Below are 19,617 nucleotides of genomic sequence, written 5' to 3' on the forward strand. Positions count from 1 at the left end.
AGGGGTACAGTTACCTATGGAAGGCAGCAGACCAGCTTTTACAAACCTCATTTGATAGAAAACTACAGCTTTAGGTTTATAATCAATTTTAAAGTACAGAAGACACAAGGCCCAACTAACTGTTGGCTGGCTTCATTATTGAAAAATTGTATTTTGAATGTCTTTATCCAAGAAGGTTTTTCTCATTCACATGTTAAAATCATTTAAGATTCCACAAGCTACAATAAATCATTGACTTTATGAAAATTAAAAAACTATACAACAAAAATATTATTAAAATAAAAACAAATATATCAAGCAAAATATGTATAGGACATAGGAAAGCTTTAGATTTGTGAAGTATTATCAAGAATAGCTGAAAAGTATTGGGACACCTAGATGGTGCAATAGATAGAGCATTGGCCCTTGAGTCAGGAGGGCCTGAGTTCAAATTCAGCCCCAGAACCGAATACTAGTTTGCTAGCTGTGTGACTTTGGGTCACATTACCCCACAAAAATAGAAAAAAAAGAAAAGAAATTTTCATTCCATAGTTAAAGGTTCAAAGCCTGTGAAGACAACATGATTTATATGAAAATATGTTATAGTTATAAATGTATAACCTATATTAGATTGCTCTCTGTCAGGGGGATGGGGGAAGGGAAGAGAGGGAGGAAGAAAAAAATGTAAAACTTGAAACCTTACAAAAAATGTTTGTTGAAAATTTCTTTGCATTTAGTTGGAAAAATAAATTTAATAAAATAAGAACAGCAAAAAACAGGTAAAGAAATCAATTTTCAACAAAGGAAACATTGTTAAAATGTTTGACCCCATCATCATCAAAGTGGTAAAACAAATCAGAGGCATGGATTCACATCCAAATAGATTGTGTATTTACTTTTGTACATACATGTAACTGCTACTCAGCCCCAGAGGCAGTAGGCAGAATGGACAAAAATAATCCAACTCTGCCATCAGCATTACTTATAAGACATACTGGCAGTGTTAACATAGGCTAGTCAATAAACCTCTCAGTTACCCCAGCCTTCTTCTAAGTGTAAATTATAGATCACAGGCTGATTTCTCCCAAAAGAAGGAATTTGCTTACCAAAGGTTCTCTGGACAACTGAAATTACAGTGAAATCTGTTCCAAAACATCATCAACCCACAAATTAAAGGAAAAACAAAAATATAACCATACCAGAAATTTCCCCCAGTAGAATGTAACACTCTTTAAGGCAGGGAATATTTCCTTTTATGTCTCTGTATTCCATGCTCATCCAGTGTTTGGCACACTAAGATTAACAAATTTCCTTCAACTAAGACTGTAAGCACGTGGAACTAGAAGAATGAGGATGACCTCACCAGGAATTGGAAAGTTAGAAAGGAGGTGGATTTTGAGGGACAAATAATGGACTCCTTTGGGACTTGATGCCTACAATATTTCTACAAGGGCAGGTGGGTGGCACAGGATCAGAAAGACCCATCTTCAGGAGTTCAAATTTGGCTTCCGACACTGGATGTTGGTTGAGGCGCTTAGCTATATGAGTTTGGGCAAATCATCTCGTCTTGTCTGCCTCAGTTCCTGGAGAGAAATGAACTGGAGAAGGAAAGGACAAACTACTGCAGTATTTTTGCCAAGAAAACCTCCAAAAGGGGTTGTATAGGATTGAAAAAAACCAAACAATAACAAAATATTCTATCTAATTAGAAATATCCAATAGTTAATTGGTAAAAGGGACAAACTTTAAGAAACAACTTATTGATAAGGGATTCTTTCCTAAATCAGGTATTTAGAAATGTCATACCATCAACTTGATAGAGCAAAGAAAAATTAGTGCAAGCTAGAAAAAGTAAACAAGAGAAGGGAATATGGCATGTAATTATAAGACAATTCTGATCTGACTTATTTAAGTAGTTATTAATACAGAAAATGGGAAATGGACAGAAGAAAGGACTTCTACACTGATTACCCAGATTCTGGATTCAAGGATGATCAATTAAATTCAGCTGCCTTAATAAGGCAGCTAAAAGAGCCTTTAACATGCTTTAGTCAGAAAACACCTGACTTCTTCACTTGCCAAATGAAGAAATTTGGTGTCCAGGACAATAATGATTTAATAATATTTGTAGAATTTTGCAGAGAAGGTGAAAGAAGCAGTAGAGGGAAAACCAGGGTTAAGAGATCTTGTAAGTTAGATTCATATCATTACCAGATGGCTCAAAATAAGGGAAAACAATAAACATAGTCATATAAACAACAAAAATAACAAATTTCAAAAGATTAAGAAAAACATGACAAAATACAGCACTTATTTATGTTACAAGAAACAGAGATAGAAGGTTTAAAACAAGAGTTAGCACCATATCTGATGGAGAAGGTTCCCTGTACAAACAAGGATAAAACAAAGATCTCTCCAGAGTGCTATAACTTTTCTTACCACCAAAGTGGTAGGATCTTTTAATCTTACACATCTCAGTACTGGATGTAGTTCTAAAGAAAGTGGAAATGGTATTTGGTAAAACAAAAATGGGAAAAGCAAACGACTAAGCCAAATATTGGAAGAGGAGGCTTGTGCGCAATAAATAATTATTAAGTATCTACTTTGTGTGAGGCACTATGTTAGATGATGGAGACAAAAAGACAAAATGAATTTTTTTTTTAGGTTTTTGCAAGGCAAATGGGGTTAAGTGGCTTGCCCAAGGCCACACAGCTAGGTAATTATTAAGTGTCTGAGACCAGACTTGAACCTAGGTACTCCTGACTCCAGGGCCGGTGCTTTATCCACTGCGCCACCTAGCCGCCCTGTGTATATTCTTTTGAATAAAAAAGCATGCATACAAATAAGTAAATGCAAACTCAGAACCAAAAAAAAAAAATTGCGTGGTAGATGGGGAAGATTAGCCAAAGGGGTAACAGATCATGTAAGCTGGCACCTGAGATAAGCTTTGAAGGTAGCTTGGGGGTAAACCAATTTGGAGAGTACTAAGGTTAATAGTACAGTGAGAGAGGGCTATGTCTAGAATCAGGAAGATTCATCTTCTTGAGTTCAAATCTGACTTCAAACACTCAGACACTTGCTGGTTATATGACTCTGAACAAGTCATTTAACTCTGCCTCAATTTCCTCATCTGTAAAAGGAGCTAGAAAAGGAAATGGCAAGTAGAGAGGTTATCATGTGAAGCAGAGAGGAGGCTAATGCTGGAGACAAGGGTGAGGAGAGTCAGCATTGCATAGGGGATCAGATTGTGCATAGGTGAGAAGGAAGATGACATCATGTACTGAAAATAGCAGTTAGGATAGTTTACCTAGAATGTTAAGTGCATGTCAGAGTAATTAATGTATGAAAAGTCTGAAAAATCAGTTGGTGCTTGATTATCAAGGGTTTTAAATAAGAAATAGATGAGCTTGTACTTTATCCTGAAGGCAGTGGGGAACCACCAAAATTATCTTGGAAAAAAGAGTGATACTGCCAGGCCTAGGAGTTAGAAATACAGCTGTGTGGAGAATGGATTAGAGAAGAGAGAGATTGAATGTAGGGAGACTAAGGAGAAGACTATTATAATGAATCATGTGATGATCAGAGCCTGGATCGGCAAGGTTATGTGTATAATTTTAAGTATTTGTAGATTTAGCAGAGCATTTGGCCATGATAAAATCAATCTGACCAAATAGGTTCATAAAAATATAATAGGAAACTTACCCTCTGGTCTCCTCCTCATGACCCTTCCCCTTCTGGATCTTAATCCACTGCTCCAGTTGCAACATTGAATTGGTTCTCTGTATAACTCGATCAGACTCAATATGAATTGGCATAGTATTATGATGACTTCCACTTCTAAGGTCTGCAAGGCTAACATTGACTGCTTTAGTTTCAGAGCCATTGGTTTGAACTGGCCTGTAGCGTCCAGGCTGATTTGTGTTGGTTGTTAAACTGTCATACTCTGAAGGCAGAGAATTCAATTTTACACTGTTTATTTTTGTTAAAGGTCTATCTTGACCATCCTTCTGGAATCCATATTTTTCAGCTTCTAAGGCCCTTTTTTCTTCATTTTTTCTTCCTTCCTTCTTCTTCTGGTTGCTCTGTGCCTCTGGCTTAATTAGCACCCTATGGTTGGAAATATTATTGATTTCCCGAGTTGGTGCCTTTTCAGACGTTATCTTATCCACTCTGAAACCAAAGAAAGAAAAATTATAGGCGATTCAGTATGTTTTTCTTGAGATACACTCTAGGGGGGGAAAAAAACCTAACTAAAATCACTTTAACTAAAATGACAAATTATAGAAATATGGTTATAACTGGTAGCAGTGGTAGTAAGGAATTCACATAGGAGAGAGGAGAATCACAGTGGATAGAAAATTTGCATAAATGCTGTGATATTAAAATATAAAGGCAACATATTGGGATATTAGTGAAAAACATAGAAATGCTTTTTTTAAACAATAAGAACTGATAAGGCCTTTAAAGTGTTATATACAATTTCAGACATATGTAGAAAACCCAGATGAAAAATGAATGGAAGCAACAGAAATGGTTAAAAAGTTAAACTAGTTAGAAAAGATGAAACAAAATTATGGCACAGTTTATACAATTTAATGACTGGCATTTTAACTCCCAAAGAATTAAAGAATTCCCAAAACAACATGTGACAAAAGGGTTTTGTGTTTATTTGGCAGTTTCTGGAAAAGTAACCTTCTGGAAAATGGTTCAGTTTATTAAAGGAGATTGTACAAGCCACCCCCCCCCCCAAATAATCACCCATTTGTCTTGTGCGGTTTCCTGTGTTTTTTTTTTTTTATTACCCAGATAACTTATATTCTGTATGTTTCCTTCAACTCATATTACTGGAAATTACCTAGAATTATTATTTATTTATTTATAATTAATTATAGTTTAAAAGCTTTTGGTTTTAGACTGAAAACTTTGATCATGCCAATATCTACTTTATGAAAATATTTTCTTAGTGGTTATGCTTCTTTAAAACTCTATGTTAATAGTCAGAAAGCTGTCTTGAATTTTCCTTCCAGTCTACCTGAATATTTAAATATCTGCCTTATTGCTATGTAATTTAGTATGTAAATAAATCACAGGATTAAAAAGCACTAAAATCACAGATACCAACTTATCTTTAAAAACTGGGTGAGACAAAACACCAAAACAAACAAAAAATAATTTTAAAATACAAGCTCTAATTTAAAAGTGAACTTGGTCATTATCAGAGTAACCAAAGGAAGGATGGGTTGTATAATGCTGGATAAGGATGAAAACCAACTAGAATTTAGAAATTAATTTACATAGGAAAACTTGACTTCTATTGAGCTAAGAATTGTTTTAAACAAAAACCTTTATGTTCTAACTAGTATCCTTTTTTCCATTCATTTTTCTTTCTAAAATAACCTTCATAATGTGGTCAGATATATATCTGTAATACTTAGGTTGAACTTTATTATCCCCCAATAAACAAATCTTTAAGGGCTTCACCTTGCCTATAGGGCAAAATGCACACTTTCCACCTGGCAAATAAGACTGTCCTCAATATAATTACATATTGTCTTTTGATCTTGATTTACTTCTGTTCCTCTGGGTGCTAACCAATTTCTACCTGAAATTAGAGATTCTTAGCTATTTCTTGATTTTATATTCTTTCCCTTTCTCATCTCTTTCTTTAGAAGATAAGCATCATGACTGTCAGATTTCTCCATGCTGAAATCCTCTTTCTTCATGGTTGAGAATATGGTACCACTTCTTTAAATCAACATTCTCTCATTTCCCCATCTAAAAATACCACCTTTCCTTCCTCATACATTTCCCAATTTGTGTAGAATACCTCTTTGCCTCTATCACAACTGATATTATGTTATGCTTTTTATGTATATGTTTTAATTATTGCCTCTGACATTGTAATATAAACTTAAAAGATAGAAAAGTTGTTTTTCACCTTTTTAATTTTTTTTTTTTTTTTTTAGGTTTTTGCAAGGCAGATGGGGTTAAGTGGCTTGCCCCAGGCCACACAGCTAGGTAATTATTAAGTGTCTAAGACCGGATTTGAACTCAGGTATTCCTGACTCCAGGGCCAGTGCTCTATCCACTGCGCCACCTAGCTGCCCCCTGTTTTTCACCTTTTTAACACTAGCATCTACCTTAGTGCTTTGTATGCATAGCAGAAAATTAATAAATGCTGACTGAATTACTTTATACTTAATACATATTGAAAGCATATATTCAATGAATGCTAATCAATAAATAAACCCATATTATGGGTTTTTCAAATTATTTCTTGGCTGATACTTTAATATTTTATATAGTTTTATTTAATAAAGGAATTTAAGAAAGATTTTTCTTCTATTAGTTCTCAAATGTATATTAAGTAAATTACAATTTCAAGTTTTTAAAAGAAATCAGATAGGAACTACTTTTTTAATAGGTATTCTCTATGTTATGTGGTGGCATAGGAAAATCTTATATACTGAAAGATCACAAAAATATGAAGAAAAAATCATTAAGAATTCATGAAATTATTTTATGAAAAATTTCTGTTTGTAATATTACTTGGATATATCATAAAAATACTTGATATTAAAACTATCAGTAAAAATTAAGTAAGGTGACTTACTTCACTTATATATAAAATTAAATTAAATTCAGTAAGTCTAATTCTATAAAACTAATTCTGTTTTTGTGATTAAGGAGTTGAAAGAAATTATCTTGATGGAAAACATCTAGGTAGAATTTTATTTGTAAGAACTAAAAATTTACTTACCTGAAATTAAAGGAAATTCTGTAAGAAGAAAAAAGATTGAAGTTCAAACATTAGGAGTCTGGACTCATCTCTGGTATAGGGACAGATGAAAATGAGTGAATAGAAAAAATGGGAGAAAAGATCAGGAGGAGTTCTCAAGGATTTTAAGCTGGCACTAAAAATTCAGGAAAATCTACTGATTCCTCATCAACTAAGGACAGAGATTACCTCTGATAAAGATAAAGCTATCAAGCACTTGCACACAGATACACATGCACACAGAAGCAAATAGAATTATAGAGACACCTCTTCAAATGAATGGAAGAAAATGTATGATTGGGAATCTGCACTATTTCTCCTGTGTGCTTTTACCTTTTGACAGGCTCTGTCTGTACAAGTGCAGCATCTAGCATGGCTTTCATCCACAACTCCATTTCCTTTCCTGTATCAGTGCAGAAATAATAGGTCCGCATGTTTGGATGGGCGGCCTAATTGGAGATGACATGGCCATTTAAAATAAAAATATGAGGATCTGGTAAAAGAAAAATGAGGGGAAAAGTTAAAAGTCGTTCTTCAGCTAGGTTTAATTTTTTATTTTTTAATCTAAAATGTCTTCTACAACAGAAATTTCTTTTTATTTCAGAGGAAAATTAAATATTTTCTACCTTGCTTCTGATATTTTCAATATAAAATTAAGCTGGTAGGTTAAATGGGAGAAGAAATTAAGTACATGGGTTTTAATCTGAGTCCAACCTTAGCAATTTATTGTGAATTGAGGACTTTGTCCACTCAGTCATGAACAGTTCTGCTTAAAACAAAAAAGTTGTTTTAAGTTGGAGGGCTTTATTTCAAGGGATCTGTGAACTTTATAGGAAAAAAAGATGAATCTTATTTTCACAAACTTGTAACTGAAATTTACTATTTCCTTCAATTAGGAATATAGGCAATAAATGTAAAGAGGGTCACAGGCTTTGCTAGATCAACAAAGGTGTCCATGACACAAAAAGATGAAGATCTAAGTAAAACAACAGACTTATAAATAATTAAGGTTATATATGTATATTAAGAATTTGCTTCTCTTTCAGGATTAGAATTTGGTGAAATGAAGATTTATCAGTTAACTGAATGCTCTTATAATTTTAGAAAGTCATCTAAAAACCTTAAAAAAATTAATATGGGAACCTAGTTTACTTATTTTTTTTACAGTGATCAGGTGAATTAGTAAAGTTACTCATTTTGGATTTAACAAAATAGTGAATGAAACTAGTGACTACATAAACTATCTTAATGTATATAAAATTTGAATGAAAATTTGAGAAATAAAATAATTCAACATAAGTCCATGATTCCAAGATTGAATTTTGACTTACCATTTGAACATGCAGCTGTCTGTAGCTCAAAGGCTTCTGAGATAGCAGAGAACAGCTCATAATTCCAAATAAGCAAATAATACATTGGAGAGAATTTAAAGCATAAATTTAAAGCATAAATTATTGTTCATAAGAACATAACATACAAAGATATACAAAAAACTTTAAGAATGCAATATTAAAACCATGAAAATAAGAAAAGTAATTTTTATTATTTCTAAATTTTAACCTAGTGCCAAATAAACACTTAATATTAATGAGCTCTGTATCTAGAATGAAAAGTTAATTTCTTAAATTAAAACATATCAACATTAAGATGTTAACATTTTCAAAATTTTAATGTAAATCCTTATTTTCAAAGCTGAAATTTCTGATACTTTTAAAGATTAAAAAATCTAATAATTTATATCTTTGTAGTCCCTATGAAAAAAACACAAAAAACACCCCCATATCCCCAAAACTTATTTTTCTAATATAAATGCAATAATAGAGCCTAAAAAAATGTTCAATATATTTCCTTACCTTAAAAGCATGTTTGCGATTAATGTGGTCTTCAGAGGTAAGCATAGCTATCTGAAAACTAGGTAAGAGAATGCTTCCCAATATGCCTTCTTCTTTTTCATCTAAAATATATTGAATCAAAATTAAAAATGTTTCTCCATAGCAAGGATTTTCTCAAAATGGTTTAATATGTGAAAAAAGGTATTTGCATAAAAATACTATATTAATTGCATTTATAGAGATGTCTTCTTTTTCCTAATAGTTTCAAAGCTTTAATGGAAGCTTTAGGATATGGAGGACCTGAATTCAAATCCAACCTCAGATACTTAACTCCATTGCCTTACCAAAAAAAGTCCCCCCCGCTTAAAAAAAAAGAAAGAAAATCACTTCTATAGCAGTGAAAAAGTTGGGAGGTAATGTTCTCTCACCCTGCCATCCTAAGGTCGACTCCAAAGTGATTTTCCTAAAGCTTAAGGTAAGATAGGTATGTCAATAAATTCCAGCAACACCTGAAGATCAAATATAAACTCCAAATGGAATGTCTGATACTTAAAATGTCCTCCTCATCACTTTCTCTCAGTATCTCTAATTTCCTTTAAGGCAAAGCTCAAATGGTCCCTTCCACATGAACCTTTTTCCTGATCCATCACCTTGTATGCATAGTGCATACATCTAAGTTGCTTGCTCTAGTTAGATAGAAACTATTTTATAGCACTGTGATAGCAAATAAGATCTTAATACAAGCTTTATGATTGATTGCATTAACCACAGTTCTCAAACATATTGCCTTGAACATACTTAAGCACATTAAATGTTCAATACATGTTCAATATAAATGAAAATATGGGCATGGTCCTACATAACCCTGTCTCAAAACAGCATAACATTGTTTTGTAATTACACCATTAATACATTATAATAAGTCAGCCATGGAGTCACAAAGCTGTTTAACCTGTCAGCCTCAGGCAGCTCTTTAGGACTGCTAAATTGTAGGAAAGGTACCAAATTACCCTGATAGAGAATTTCCTCAACTGGAACCAAAAAAATTAAGTGTCTGGTTAAAAAAACAAAACCAAACCCAGAGCATTATAGTAATGGCAATCCATTAAAAGCCAATTCTAAACTAATGTCTCATCAAATGTCTAACGCCCTTCTAGACAACAGCTACCTTTCTTCCCATCCGCCTGTGTCCTCTGGACAATGGAGAACTTCAAATTTCCCCTGAGTGGGAGCAGAGGTGACACTGCTGATGACTGAAGAAAATGTCCAGGCAGGGTATATATGAGGAAAGAACTCTCTGTGGCCAGAGGCTGCAAGCTCTGACCTGAGAAAATAAACCACTGGGGGAAGTGCTTCAAATTCAAGGGGACAACAGCCAATGGAGAAGACATCTAAATGAAGTCCAAAGGAGCAGGAACTTTAATCTACAAAGGTAAATGATTTATCACAGTCGATTCCATTGTCCCAAATGGGGGTCTCTGACGGAGAACCTCCTACCCCTCTGCTGGCTCAGCCACATAACTGCCAGGGGCAGGGGCTTCATTGTTCCCTAGAGATTCCACTGTTTTGCCAATGACATGACCCATCCCCCTAAAGCTAAGCCCAACATTTCCCCACTCCCAAAGAAACCCCTTCACCTAAAGCCAGACCAACAATAATTCAAAACCAAAAGACAGTTCTCAGATAGACCTAGTGGGAGTATTCTCCTATTTCCCCTGATCCTGGAGAAATGTCGTTTAGCTTAATACCACAAATGAACTAATACTTAAATGGCATGAGTCTGTATTCTTGATGTAGTCTTAAGAGAATAAACACAAAATTTCAAGTAGAATCATGTTAAGTAAGGATAGAATATGACTCATAATTAAGATGTTTTAATATCCACCTGTGCTGCAAACTTAGAAAAACAAGATATTTATTAGATTACTAAATTCATATGACAAATAAAAATTTATGAAGACACTTTCAACAAGGATCTTCTACTATTCTTTCCTACATTATCATGAATTCCTATTTTAAGTCTCATTATGAAACAATAGTGTAAGACAACAAGGAGCAAGATTGTAAGGCAAGCAAAAGTAATCATGAATATGGAAAAGAAAATGATTAATTTTTAGTATTATAAGGATCTACATGTATCTGCTCTTAAGAAGTACAAGATATTGATTAAGTTGTTAAGTACAGCCATGTCTGGAAATGCATGTTAGCAAATATGAATATTATGTTAAGAAATCTGACACAGAAAACTGCTTGTCTAAATTGTCTAAATAAAGGCTTGTCTAAATTTATTTACTTTTTAAAGTCCTAATGCTAAAATTTCCAAGGAATATGGAAAAAAAGGCTAAAGTTCAATGAAATTTGTCTAGTTCAAAAAAAGATTGACAAATATTTTCCAGAGTATTCTAAATAAAATCCACAATAGGTCTTTTAGTAACTGTGTGTGTGTGTGTGTGTGTGTGTATACCTATATAATTTATATAGTTTTCTAAAAAGCATTGAAAGGCAACTAAACAGCTGAGCACCTAACAGATTGTTGTTGTTGTTGCTATTATTATTATTATTATTGTTAAGGATTTTTTTTTTGAAAGGCAATGGGGTTAAATGGCTTTCCCAAGGCCACACAGCTAGATAATTATTAAATGTCTGAGGCCACATTTGAACTCAGGTACTCCTGACTCCAGGGCTGGTGCTCTATCCATTGCGCCACCAAGCCACCCCTGACTGTTATTATTTTAAAAACTAGAATCATAGTTAAAATTATATTTGATCTTATCCTTGTCATATTTAATGCTTTAAATTCAAATATGAATTAGAAAAATTTATCACATAATTAGAATAGGTAGGGTGTGGAAAGGGAAGGGGAAGAAGAAAACTACAAAAATGAATACTGAAAATGACCTTTAAAATTTTAAAAATGAATGAATATTCATAAATAAATATTCATAAACAAAATAAATGGAAAAAATTAAAAATGAAACAATAAAACAAAATCAAAAAAGCATAAAAAATTACAATAGGGAGGTACCAACTATAAGATTATGAATTCTGACACAGTGCTAACTCTATACAAGAGTAAAACAAGAAAAACTGGAACATGTCAATACCTTTATGAGAAACTGCTTGCTCTCTTAGAGACCCAGATAATTCAAACTTAGCAATGATTTTGTAGTTTGTGGAAGAATGCAATATCAATAATTATAATTTTATGATAAACATGAAATACAAGTTAGAAAGGATATTTTTATTACACAAATACAAAATTAATAATTAAAGTTTTATGATAAGATGCAAATTATAAGGTGGAAAAGTATAGATGAAATTTGCTGTAAAATTTTCAAAACAGAGAGAAGCCATAATAAATTTTACCTCAGAGTATATTGACTTTGCTACAAAACTATTGCCACTGTCTAAAATTAATAACCGTTCTAAAAGTCTATCATACATTACATTATTTCTCTGAAAATAGCAAATAATGCATTATGGACAGGCACTTTAATATCTTCAAGGAGGGTTTTGATTTCAAAAACAGCTTTTAAGTAGAGAAAGGGGAAATTATATTTATGGCTAACAATTTTAGGATTACAGGCTAAATAGATCCAGAACTAAAAGGGATCTTAAAAGTCCTCTAAAACTCAAATCTCCTTAAGCAATCCAACAAGGAAATGAAAACTAATAAGAGTTTAGCCGATTTGCTCAGAGACACAGAGGTATTAAGAATCAAAGCAGATATTTGAAACCCAAGTCCTCTGACTCTAGAGTCAATGCTTTTTTTGCTTTGTGCAAGGCAATGGGGTTAAGTGACTTGCCCAAGTTCACATAGCTAGGTAATTATTAAGTGTCTGAGATAGGATATGAACTCAAGTCCTCTTGACTCCAGGGCTGGTGCCCTATCCACAGTCATAAGCACCTCAAACACAATCAAATTGGATAGTTTATTTATTGACTGATTGATTCTTATTGTTGTACAAATGATGTTTTTTTAAATACATTACTAAAATATTCTTGTTTAAGAGTAAACGTAATACCCCCCAAAATATAGACCCGCATGAGCAATAAAAGAAAGAGAAAAAAATTAAAAACAATCATCATCATCATAATCATCATCATAAATGTGCTTCAGTTTGTGTTCTGATACCACCAGCTCTGTCGCATTCTTTATGATAAGTCCATCACAAAAGCTACCTGCATATTTTTCCACTGTTGTCATCGCTGATTACAACTCCCTCCATTAGTACTTCCCCACTACCATATACTATATTATCTTTCTCCTTTCACTCTGTCCCTCTTCTTAAATGTGCTGTAGGGTAGCTGGGTGACGCAGCAGACAGATCCCTGGCCCTGGAGCCAAGAGGCCCCAAGCCCACACACCACCCCTTAGGCCTGGCATCCACGTGGCCCTATGGTCCCGGACAGGCCATCCAATCCCAGTCCCTTGCAAGAAGTTAAAAAGAAAATGTGTATTTGACCACTTGACCCCCACGGTCCATCCTCTCCTTCATCACTCACATCCCCCCCTTCCCCCGTCCCCCTTCTCTCCTTCTTACTCTAGATGCCTATACCCCATTGAGTGTGTATGTATGTATATGTATACATATATATATATGTATGTGCTGTTTCCATTCCGAGCCACCTCTGATGAGAGCAAAGATTCCCTCATTCCCCCTTGCCTTGCCCCCTTCCATAATCATTGCAATAGCTCATTGTAATAAAAAAATCATTATATGAAATATCTTAGCCTATTCCTCCTCTCCTTTTTCTTTTTCCCATTACATTCCCCTTTTAGCCACTGACTCCATTTTTACCCTATATTATATCTTCAAATCCAGCTCTCTCCTGTGCTTCATCTATAAAAGCTCCTTCAACCTGCTCTATTAAATGAGAAGGTTCATATAAGTATTATCAGTATCATTTTTCTATGCAGGAATACATGTGATTCATCATCATTAAGTCCCTCATAGTTTCCCCTTCTCCTCTACTCTCTATACTTCATCCGAGTCCTGTATTTGAAGATCAAACCTTCTGTTCAGCTCTGGCCATTCCAACAGGAACATATGAAATTCCCCTGGTTCATCAAAAGTCCATCTTTTTCCCTGGAACGTTTAGTTTTCCTGGGTAGTTGATTCTTGGTTGCATTCCAAGAATTTTTACCTTCCAGAATATTTTATTCCAAGCCCTACAAGCTTTTAATGTAGTTGCTGCTAAGTCCTGTGAGATCCTGATTGCAGCTCCACGGTATTTGAATTGTGTCCTTCTGGCTGCTTGTAATATTTTCTCTTTGACTTGGGAGTTTTGGAACTTGGCTATAATATTCCTAGGGGTTGGTTTTTTGGGATCTCTTTCTCGGGTGGAGGGATTGGTGGATTCTTTCCATTTCTATTTTGCCCTCTGCTTCTAGAATATCAGGGCAATTTTCCTGTAGTAATTCTTTGAAAATGATGTCAAGGCTCTTTTCCTGATCATGACTTTCAGGTATCCCAATAATTTTTACATTATCTTTCCTAAGTCTGTTTTCCATATCAGTTGTTTTTTCAATGAGATATTTCACATTTTCTTCTAATTTTTCATTTTTTTGATTTTGAAGTATTGATTCCTGATTTCTGGTAAATTCATCAATCTCCCTGAATTCTATTCTTTGTCTGAAGGATTTGTTTTCCTCAGAGAGCTTTCTTATCTCTTTTTCCATCTGGCCAATTCTGCTTTTTAAGCATTCTTCTCCTCAATAACTTTTTGAACTGTTTTATCCATTTGATCTAAGCTGGTTTTTAACATGTTATTTTCTTCAGCATTTTTTTGGCTCTCCTTGACTAAGCTGCTGACTTCTTTTTAATGTTTTTCCTGCATCTCTCTCATTTTTTTTCCCAATTTTTCTTCTATCTCCCTCACTTGATTTTCAAAGTCTTTTTTGAGCTCTGTCATAGCCTGAGCCCAATTTCTGTTTTTTCTTGGGAGTCTTTAGATGCAGGAGCTTGGACTTCCTCATCTTCTGACAGAGTATTTTGATCCTTCTTGGGATCATAGACAAAGTATTTCTCAATGGTGTTCCTCTTTTTTTCTCTGCTTACTCATTTCTCCAGCCTGTGCCTGGTTTTGGGGTGCTTCTTGAGCTTTTGAGTATTATTGGGACACCCCCACACACACAAGGATCTCTGTGTGTGAGGCTCTGTCTTCCCTCCTGATCTGGGAATGACCACAAGCGCACCCCTCTGCTATGGGGCTGAGGTGGGGGGGCTGCTGTTCTATGCGGGGCCTAGACTGCCATCAGGATCTGAATGTGGTCAGAGCCCCTGTTCTAGAGACAGAGAACAGACCTTGGCAATCTCTCTACACTTCCCTACCTAGGCTCAGCACCCATGCCTGGGGGCTCCTGCTTACTGGCTCTGCCTGCTTCCGGTTCCTGGATCTGGGCTGCTCCATCATGCTGCTTGCTGAGTGCCCCTAGGGTTGGGCTTCATGTGCCTGCTCTGGCAGAGGTTCCTCTGCTGATCCCCCAAATTGTGCCTGGTGCTCCCTGAGGTGTAGGTCAGGAAACTGCCTCCACTGCCATGAGCTGTGGCCCTCAGCGCCTTGGGGCTACCTCCCGGAGGCTGAAGTTCCTTCACTCTGGCAGCTGCCTCTCTAACCCCCTGGAGCAGTCTTTCCACTCTTTTCCAGGTTACCTTGGGCTGGAGAATTGCCTTACTGGATTCCCTCTGTGTGTGTTCTGTCTCTCAAAAATTCAGTTAAGAGTCCTTATTTTATAAGTTTGGAAATACCAGAGAGAGAGAGAGCACCTGAGAGGATCCACTCCTGTCGCCATCTTGGCTCCCCTCTCCTCCCCGCCAACACAATCAAAACAGAAACCATTTTTTCTTCCAAAGTTACCCTTCTTCTGAATTCCCTTACCCCCTTTTTTGCTGACCTCCCCAAATCCATGATTCAAAAACTGAATTATTCTTGATTCCTTTTTCATCTTCACTCCATCTATCTAGTCAGGTGTCAAATTTTGCCTTTTTTACCTCTTTAATTAATGTTCAAGCCTTTAATATTAGTCACTAATACCATCTCAGCTCTAACCTTCCCTTGTTTGCATTATTGGACTTGCCTAATTGATTTTCTTCCCTGATCTTTCCATTTCCTTTCTAATTTATCCTATACATAGGTGTCAAATTTATTTTTCTTAAGACCAATCTAACCTTATGACTCTTTTGCTCAATAAACACCAGGGGTTTCCTATTCTCTGTAGTAGAAATATAAACTCCTTTTGGCATTTAAATCCTTCATAAGCTACTTTTCTAGTCTTACTACACTTCACCCTTTTCTAAAATCTAAAATCCAGTCCAACTGGTTTTCTCAAACCTTTCTTATACCAGATACTCCCAACTTTGGGTGTTTAGGGAGGATTAGCACCTCTAGTATGAGGGCTTGCCAAATCGTTTTCACAGCTGCCCATGAACATTTTATGTCCACCTGATTCACCCAACTCTCACCCTCGGCTCTAAGAAGCTGCAGCAATGGCCACATCCCAGGAAACTGTCTTGGAAGATAGGATAAGCCAGTTTGAGGATAGCTCAGTGAGTTAGAGGGATGTCTACCCCAGTATGCAAAGATTTGCCCTATTGGAAAGGGCTAATGAGAACAGTGTGTGCCAATGGCCACACAAAGGTGACTGATTAGCCACTGGTACAGTGTAGTCAGGCATCAAAGATACCAAGGACATCCTGCATCATGGGCTTATTGCCAACCATCCTACATTCTGCCACTGAACTTTGAAGACTAAGAAAAGAAAGAGTAAGGCTCACAACTTTGTCCAACTCTGCCTCTCTTAAATCCAATTCACGTGCAAGTCAAAACATCTCCTGTGATGCCACTGGTCCTCTTAGAAAATGAAGGATGGATAACAAAACCAATATTATTTTCCATTTCCCATCTATGCTTTTTCACTGGCTGTCTCATGTCTTTTTTTATTCTCATTTTGTACAAATGTTTTTTTTTACATTAACAAAATATTCTTGTTTAAGAGTAAACGAAATGCCCCTCCCCACCATGAATATAGACTTGCTTGAACGATAAAAGGGAGAGAAAAAAATTAAAATAAAAAAATAGTAATAACTGTAGGCATGGCCAGGTGGCGCAATGGATGAAGCACCAGGCTTGGAGCCACGAGCACCCGAGCCCACATCCAGCCCCGTAGACCCAACAATCACCCAGCTGTGTGACATGCAAGCCACCTGATCCCCACTGCCCTGCAAAAACCAAAAAGAAGGAAAAAAAAAAAGACCCAAAATAAAATAAAATAGTAATAATAGTAGGGGTGGCTGGGTGGTGGATAGAGCATTGGCCCTTGAGCGAGGAGCACCCGGGTCCAAATCCGGCCTCAGACACCCAAAGATCACCCTGCTATGTGGCCCCAGGCAGGCCACCCAGCCCCATTTGCCCTGTACCCTCCCCCAAATAATAATAATAAAAAATGTGCTTCAGTCTTTGTTCCAATGCCATCAACTCTGTCATGGGTGGATTGCAATCTTTATGATAAGTCCATCACAAAAGTTACTTCCATATTTTTCCAACATTGTCATTGCTGATCGCAACTCCCTCCTTTCTTATTTCTCCACTACCATATACTATATTTTCTCTCTCCTTTCACTCTGACTCTGCTGTAGGGTAGCTGAGTGGCGCAGCAGACAGATCCCTGGACCTGGGGCCAAGGGACCCTGAACCCCTATACCACCCCTTAGGCCCAGCATCCACCTGGCCCTATGGTCCTGGACAGGCCTTCCAATCCCAGCCCCTTGCATGAAATAAGAAAGAAAATGTGTTATATCTGACCACTGTCCCCCCATGGTCCATCCTCTCCTCCTTTATTCACATCCCCACCCCTTCCTCCTGCTCCCTCCTCCTTCTTACTCCAGATGTCTATACCCCATTGAGTATATATGCTGTTTCCTCTCCTAGCCACCTCTGATGAGAGCAAAGGTTCCCTAATTCCCCCTTGCCTCTCCCTTTCCATATCATTGCAATAGCTCATTGTAATAAAGAAAAATCTTATTATATGAAATATCTTGGCCTATTCCCCCTCTCCTTTTTCTTTCTCCCACTACATTTCCCTTTTTTTCTATTGACTCCATTTTTACACCATATTTTATCTTCAAATTCAGCTTTCTCCTGTGCTTCAACTATAAAAGCTCCCTCTACCTGTTCTATTAACTGAGAAGGTTCATATAAGTATTATCAGTGTCATTTTTCTATGCAGGAATACATGCAGTTCATCATCATTAAGTCCCTCATATTTTCCCCCTCTCCAATCTCCATGCTTCACCTGAGTCCTGTATCTGAAGATCAAACCTTCTGTTCAACTCTGGCCATTCCAAAAGGAACATTTGAAATTCCCCTGGTTCATTGAAAGTCCATCATTTTCCCTGGAAGAGGACATTCAGCCTTGCTGGGTAGTTCTTTCTTGGCTGCATTCTAAGCTCTTTTGCCTTCCAGTATATTATATTCTAAGCCCTACAAGCTTCCAGTGTAGTTGCTGCTAAGTCCTGTGTGATCCTGACTGCAGCTCCACGATATTTGAACTGTGTCCTTCTGGCTGCTTGTAACATTTTCTCTTTGATTTGGGAGTTCTGGAACTTGGCTATAATATTCCTAGGGGTTGGTTTTTTGGGATCTCTTTCTCGGGGGGATTCTCTCCATTTCTATTTTGCCCTCTGCTTCTAGAATATCAGGGCAATTTTCCTGTAGTAATTCTTTGAAAATGATGTCAAGGCTCTTTTCCTGATCATGACTTTCAGGTACCAATAATTTTTAAATTATCTTTCCTAAGTCTGTTTTCCATATCAGTTGTTTTCTCAATGAGATATTTCATATTTTCTTCTAATTTTTCATTTTTTTGGTTTTGAAGTATTGAGTCCTGATTTCTCATAAATTCATCAATATCCCTGAGTTCTATTCTTTGTCTGAAGGATTTATTCTCCTCAGAGAGTTTTCTTATCTCTTTTTTGCCATCTGGCCAATTTTGCTTTTTAAGGCATTCTTCTCCTCAATAACTTTTTGAACTGTTTTATCCATTTGACCTAAGCTGGTTTTTAGCATGCTATTTTCTTCAGCATTTTTTAGGATTTCCTTGACTAAGCTGCTGACTTCATTTTCATGTTTTTCCTGCATCTCTCTCATTTCTTTTCCCAGTTTTTCTTTGAACTCCCTCATTTGATTTTCAAAGTCTTTTTTGAGTTCTGTCATAGCCTGAGCCCAATTTCTGTTTTTCTTGGAGTCTTTAGATGCAGGAGCTTGTGCTTCCTCATCTTCAGACTGAGTATTTTGATCCTTCTTGGGCTCATCTGCAAAATATTTCTCAATGGTGTTCCTCTTATTTCTCTGCCTGCTCATTTTCCCAGCCTGGGCCTGGTTTTTGGGGGTGCTTCCTGAGCTTTTGGGACACTCCCACAAGGGTCTCAGTGTGTGAGGCTCTGTCCTCCCTCCTGGTCTGTGAATGACCATAAGCCCCCCCACTCTGCCACAGGGCTGAGATGGGGGGGGCCCCTGCTGTTCTATGGGGGGGCCTAGACTGCCATCAGGATCTGAATGTGATCAGAGCCCCAGAGTCCTGTTCCAGAGGCAGAGGACAGAGCTCTGCAGTCTCTCTTCACTCCCCTCCCTCAGCTCAATGGGCTCATGCCCTGGAAGCTCCTGCTTACCAGCTCTTCCTGCTTCTGTTTCTGGATCTGGGCTGCAGAAAGACTCGCTGTGTGCCTTGAGGGCTGGGCTCCACGTATTTGCTCTGACAGAGGTCCCCCCCTTTTCCCCACTTTGTGCCTGGTCCTCCCTGGGGTGTAGCTCAGGAGACTCCCCTGCTGCTGTGAGGTGGGGCTCTCAACACCCTGGGGCTGCCTCCAGGAGGCTGAAGTTCTTTCGCTCTGGTGGGCCGCCCCTCCGACCCCAGGGAGCAGAGCCTTTCTGCTCTTTTCCAGGTTACCTTGAGTAGGAGAACTGCCTCTCTGGGTCCCTTTGTGGGTTCTGTCTCTCGAAAGTTTAGTTAATCCTTAGTTTAGAAGT

General features: G+C 36.8%; 1 protein-coding gene across 19 annotated transcripts in view; it reads right to left on the minus strand.

Moving 5' to 3' along the window:
• Window positions 1-19,617, minus strand: part of PLEKHA5 (pleckstrin homology domain containing A5) — a 273,478-nt gene that overhangs the window by 151,848 nt on the left and 102,013 nt on the right. For 16 of the 19 annotated variants that reach the window (XR_012470161.1, XM_074194330.1, XM_074194326.1 and 13 more), the window contains 3 exons: window positions 8,611-8,711; window positions 7,091-7,206; window positions 3,682-4,149 (listed from right to left, as the gene is read on the minus strand). Coding sequence is in view for 18 of the 19 variants with exons in the window: in XM_074194330.1 (XP_074050431.1) it covers window positions 3,682-4,149; window positions 7,091-7,206; window positions 8,611-8,711 (685 nt within the window). In the remaining variant the exon portion in view is untranslated. Of the gene's footprint in view, window positions 1-3,681; window positions 4,150-7,090; window positions 7,251-8,088; window positions 8,144-8,610; window positions 8,712-9,017; window positions 13,047-19,617 lie in introns of those variants that run through there. The other 3 variants (XM_074194333.1, XM_074194335.1, XM_074194344.1) reach the window with 3 other exon arrangements.

The sequence above is a fragment of the Macrotis lagotis genome, chromosome 7, assembly GCF_037893015.1.
Source record: "Macrotis lagotis isolate mMagLag1 chromosome 7, bilby.v1.9.chrom.fasta, whole genome shotgun sequence".
Lineage (NCBI taxonomy): Eukaryota > Metazoa > Chordata > Mammalia > Peramelemorphia > Peramelidae > Macrotis > Macrotis lagotis.